The sequence below is a fragment of the Emiliania huxleyi genome, assembly GCF_000372725.1.
Source record: "Emiliania huxleyi CCMP1516 unplaced genomic scaffold EMIHUscaffold_76, whole genome shotgun sequence".
NCBI lineage: Eukaryota > Haptophyta > Isochrysidales > Noelaerhabdaceae > Emiliania > Emiliania huxleyi.
In genome coordinates this window covers 124679-130284 of record NW_005196310.1, presented here as the reverse complement: position 1 = coordinate 130284, position 5606 = coordinate 124679, and the positions used below count along the sequence as shown (strand labels likewise).

Below are 5606 nucleotides of genomic sequence, written 5' to 3'. Positions count from 1 at the left end.
GCAGGCCGGCGTGGTGAGGGAGGCCGGCGGAGGCCGCGCCGCCCGGCGCTGCGGTCGGTGCGGTGTGGGCCCCTTGCCGTGTGGCGGCGAGGTGGTAGTCGTACTCGCCTGGTGGGGGTGCAAAGGGCGGCGAGGGGCGGTCGGCGTGCAGGGATGGGGAGTGGAGCGGCGGAGACGGCCTTAATCCTCTCTCTCTCCTCTCAAAGCGCCGCTCACTCGGAACGTGAAGAACAAACTCGCCCGACGACTCGTGCAGGGAGACGGAGCCGAGCGCGGAGAGGTCGATCCGCCTCTTGACCTTGGACCCGTCGGCCGAGAGGTTGTAGAGCGCGCCCGTCGTGAGGGCGAGCAGCCGCTGCTGCACCTTGCCGCGCCCATTCTTCTTGGCGACGGGGCAGAGGTGCAGCAGCCGCTCGGCGGAGCCGGCCTTGCCTCCCTTGCCGCGGGCGAGCCGCTCCCGCGCGAGTCGCTCCATCACGCGCGGCGCGGCCGCCTCGAGGTCGAAGGAGGTCCGCGGCGACAGCCGCACGCCGTGCGCCGACGCCGGCCCGGATGCTCTGCTGCGAAATCCCGCGGCGTCGCGCTCGGCGCGGCAGAGGCTCAGCCAGCGCGACAGCTCCTCGGAGGCGTCGCTCCAACGCCGCTCCGCGCGGGCGCGCTCGACCATGGCGGCCGCCGTGGTGGCCTCAGAAGGCAGCGCTGCCGCCATTGGCGGCCTTGCCGCGAAGAAGCGGCCGACTTTTCGGGTTCGCTCGCTATTCCAAATCGCACAACTCCGCCAGATGATCCGACAGCATACACACAGCAAGCAAGAAGCCGCTCGCAGCTCACACGCTTGTGGCGGGCACGGCTCGTCAGTGCCTTAGTGTGAATGAAGGACTCTGACTGTCGTTGCTATCTCCCTTTCTCGACTGTCTGAGCTTGTGCGTCTTGGGTCCGTGGTTGCGTTTTTGTGTGAATGAAGGAGAGGGAAGCTAAAAAAGAAAACGCCGGTCCCGCGCGTTTTGGCTCCCCCTTCGCTTGGCGGTTCTCCCTCCATGCTGACGATGGCCGGCGAACACCTCACCGCGGCGGAGCTACGCGCGCGCATCGAGGAGCAGCGCGCCCTGCGGGTCACCCTACAGGAGGATCGGTCCACCCTTACTCGCGAACTCGAAGAGGCGAAGGAGCGGCAGCAGCTGCGGCGTGAGCTGGAGCAAGAGAGCCGCATCAACGCTGGGATTCGCGCTAGCAATGGCGTCAAGGGGAGAATCCGCATTCGCATCGACAACGACGAAGCGGGGGACCTGGACGGCACACCTCAGCAAACCGAGCAGAAGCCGAAGCCGGCTCCCTCCTCCACTCTGGCCAAGTCCACCGTGTCGTATGCGAGCGACGTGGTGAAGCGCGAGTATGTCTGGGAGGTGCAGGGCCTGTCCTGGCTCGAGCAGCAGCTCACGCAGGAGGGGCGCGAGTGCACCAACAGCGAACTCTTTGAGGTCGACCGCACGGACGAGTGCTCGACGTACATGCTCGCCTTCAGCCCGCGCGGCGGCAGCCTGCAGCACGAGATGGATGATCAGTTCGAGATGTTCGTCGACGACCTCTGCGGCACCCTTGCGCTCATTCGTTGCGCTGACAACTACGGCACCAACCTCTGCTACCGCTTCTTCGTGCGGGATGCGAGTGGAGAGTTCCAGCCGCTGGGGGACACGACGCGAGTGGCTGTCCCTGCGCGCGGCGAGTCGTTCTGCTTCGTTGGCGGTCCCGATTTGGAGACGGAGTCGAAGGGGCTCTTTGGCCTGTCCTTCGACGAGCTTCTCGGCAGCGAGTGGGTCAAGGACGACTCGATCTGCTTCAAGGTTTGCATCGAGGAGGCTGCCATGAAGGACCACCCCAGCCAGGGGCTGGTCCGTGTGGGGCATCACGCATCGATCTACGAGCACACGCCGCCGTCGGTCGAGGTGCCGCCCCCCACGCTCAAGGCAGACTTCCTCTCTCTCCTCACAGAGGGGCGCCACTCCGACGTCACCATCGAGGCCGTCTACGGCGAGGCTTCGCCCGTGACCTTCAGCGCGCACACAAACATCCTCAGCCAGCGCAGCGACGTCTTCGCGGCCGCCTTTGCGCACGAGATGCGCGAGAGCACCACGCGCACACTCACGGTGCCACAGAGCCGGGGACTCGCGGCCAAGTGTCAGCGGTGTCCTATCTTTACGCCCCCCAGCTTTGCGCAGGTGACGGACGTGCCGCCGCCCGCGCTCAAGGCGCTGCTGCACTTTCTGTACACGGACGACTTTGACGAGGTGCAAAAGGTGCTGCGCGAGGAGGGCTCGTCGGAGGCTTCCTCCTCTTCGGGCGGCGCCTCCTCAAGCGGCGCCTCTGGCGCGGCGGAGCAGAGCATCGCGCAGCTGCAGGCGGTGCTCGCCGCGGCGCACAAGTACGGCGTGCTGCGGCTGCTGCGCTGGGCGGAGGGGCAGCTGTGCGACAAGCTGTCCTGCGAGATGGCGTGCTCGCTCCTCAGCCTCGCGCACGTCTACGGCGCCACCGAGCTCGAACGCAACTGCCTCGCCTTCATGAAGGCCAACATGGCGCAAGGTGAGGGAGAGGGCCAACGCAGGATGGATCACAGCCCGCCCGCACACATGAGTCGCATCACACCTCCCCCGCCCTTCCCGCGCAGTTGTCAAGCGCGCCGACTTTGCGGCCCTCGCGCGCGAGGCCCTCGTCAAGTTCCACATGCATTGCGCGGGCGTCGACCCGGCGGAGGAGGAGCCGGGCCGCAAGCGCAAGCGCGACGGGGAGTAGACGGAGCTCGAGACTCGACATGGCACGGCTGCTCCACTGCCCTTGCGCCTTGGGTGCCTGGCAGCCCGAGTCGCGAGCAGCCCGAGCAGCGGCGATCCCTGCGCTGGCCACTCCTGGCGAGACGCATTTGTACATGTAGCGCTGCGTGGGCTCGGTGGAGTGCGCAGTAGAGCCATAGGGCAGGGCGCCGACATACGTTGAGCTTGTGAGGTTGACAGTCCGTGGTGCTGGTGGCTGGGTGTGGGTTGCTTGACCTTGTTGCTCGCGGGTTTCTTTTTGTCGGGCCGTTCTCCACGCAGGCACGCTACGCGTCCGAGAGTTCCCTCGCAGCGCGAGTCCGTTCCACACCCCTCGCCTCACGGCTCCTCAACCTTCTCTGGACTATCTGCTAGTCTGACGAGCACGACCTCGCTGTCCCTCTCTCGCTCTCTCGTCTCACACTCATCACTCTCTCACAAGCTCTGCTCACGTGCGCTTCTCTCGACGACTGTCGACTCACACCTTTGAGATCTGGAGCGTGGAGGCGCGTGGAGGCGCCGTGGTCCGCCGAGATGCTCTCAGTCCCGTGAGGGCGCGGGCGGGGTGGTGTGGAGGGCTGGTCCTGGTGCTGACCCTGCAAGAGTCGTGACGCCGCTGCTTCCGTTCCGTGTGACGAGGGCCTTGCACTTTGAATGTGCCGTGGGGCTCCTGTCGTTAGACTTGGAGACGCGAGGGTTGCCCCCCCTTGCCCCACCACCTCGTGTGTGTGGAGAAGTTTACTACCTTACCTTTACCTTACCTTACCTTACCGAGGGGGCATGCGGCGATGGTGGAGGTGCATCAAGGCAGCACGAGTCGGGTTTCGCCTCCTGCGCGCCTCACACACAGTGATCACCTCGCGAGCGGCCGACAAAGTGAGCGCACGACCGCCTCCCTCTCACTCACCCCCCCCACGATGCGCAGCCCGTTTGTTCTCGCCGAGAGGGCGCTCTGGCAACCATCGCTGGCCTCTCGGCCGGCTCACGGCCGCTCAAAAGGTCGCGGACCCGCCCGTCGCTTGCCGCCCCACACTCGCCACTGCCCGCGACACTCATATGCGACTCCCGCCCGCTCACCTCACCCGAGCCCCGCCGCCTAGGCACGGCCCGACGAAAGCCCGTCGAGAAGAAGTTCAGGCAGCCATCGAGAGCCTCCCTGCGAGCTCATGGGCGCTCAAAAGGTCGCGCACCCGCCCGTCGCTTGCCGCCCCTCTCCCAGCCTTTGCCGGCGACGGGATCACGAACCTAGTGCTCAGTTCCGTCTTCCTCCCCCTCTTCCCTGTCTGCAGGCCGTCCCGCGCTGGCGGGAAGAGGCGCGCCGACCCGAGCCATCGGCGACGTCCTGGCGAGCTCATGTCCCCCCAAAAGGTCGCACCCGCCCGTGGCTCCGCCGTCGGCTCCGCCGCGAGCGGCGACCGTGACGCCGTCGGCGCTCGCCTATACCGGCTAGTGTGGAGCTCTAAGTGTGGGCGTGTTGTACTAGTGATGCTGCACTAGGCGGCCCGTTTTTAGCAAAAACCAGATACCACATCGCGTGTGGTCGTCGAAAAACCGCAGCGATGTCGGTCCTCACTGGCTTGCCGGGGTCATGGGCCCCCCCCCCTCTAGCGCCGCCGGAGGCGGCGTAGCTTCCGAGAAGCTCGGTCAGACACACGGGGGAGAGACGGACACCACATCATTACGAATGACGCAAAAATACGTCACGGAGAGCGTGTAGAATGGCTAATTTCGCCGAGAGCGCGCCGCGGGCGCACCTGGTATACGGCCCCGGAATGAGTCACTGATTAAAGTTGGGCGCCTTTGGTCGAGGCTTCCCCGGTCCTCACTGGCTTGCCGGGGTCATGGGCCCCCCCCCCTCTAGCGCCGCCGGAGGCGGCGGGGACTGGCTCGCCAACGAGCTCTACGAGCCGTCCCGGCGCGGCAAAATTGATGCGGCCTGCAGGGACCGAAAGGTCGCCGACCTGATCACGGCTGCCGGCGCCTCGGCGCCGGCCGACGCCGTGTTCAGCGGCAGGTTCGCGACGGGCGAGACGCCCCGCTCGACGACCTCCGCCTCCGAGGCGGACGAGGGGGCGACGGCGTCGGCGGCGATGGCGGGACCGGCATCGAGCACTTTGACCTTTTCGAGCCGGACCCCACCCCCATGGAGGATCTCTGAGGTCCTCCCCAGTCTCACCCCACCTTACCTCTGCCCTCCCCTCCCCCAATCCCTCTGCCTCCCATAGGGCAGGATAGCACTAGCATATGCGCCGAGTGCGCACACTGGGCCCACATAGATGTGACCCGCCCACTCGAGTGCGGCGCCCGGATGCTAGTGCTTGAGAAGACACCACAAACGCGGCACGGCCCGTTCTAGACCGTTTTGGATGTCTGTGGAGATTCTGTCTTAGCACACACAGTGAGTCATTCGGAGTCATTCGATGTCCAGAGTGCGATTGTGTGTGTGCGGGAGTTGGTTTGTCGGGAGAGGGAGGGGCAGGCTGCTCACCCACGTGCACTGCACCGGGCCAGTGCTTGCACTTTGAATGCCGTGGGGCTCCTGCCCGTGTCCGGGCGTGGAGATGCGAGGGTCGCCCCCCCTTGCCCCACCACTTTGTGTGTGTGGAAAAATTTACCTTACCTTACCTTAGATAATGTCGTGAGCATGCCCTCCCGCGGCGTCCCGCATTCCACCGTATCCCTCCGGCATCCACCACCAAACCTCCGTGCAAGTTCAGTGCACGAGGGGAGGCCTGTGCTCCCCCGCTCACCACTCCCCAGAGAGAAACTGCCGCACAACATGTGCACTTCTCTTCGGTTGCG

General features: G+C 65.8%; 1 protein-coding gene across 1 annotated transcript; it reads left to right on the top strand.

Moving 5' to 3' along the window:
- Positions 1–1014: 1014 nt before the first annotated feature.
- On the top strand, positions 1015–2787 carry EMIHUDRAFT_422528 (hypothetical protein; the record flags this gene model as incomplete). The annotated part of the gene is made up of 3 exons (XM_005760297.1): positions 1015–2144; positions 2217–2577; positions 2663–2787. The coding sequence occupies exons 1-3, from the start codon at positions 1038–1040 to the stop codon at positions 2785–2787; spliced, it is 1593 nt and encodes a 530-aa protein (XP_005760354.1). The 5' UTR covers positions 1015–1037.
- Between the last annotated feature and the right edge of the window lie 2819 nt (positions 2788–5606).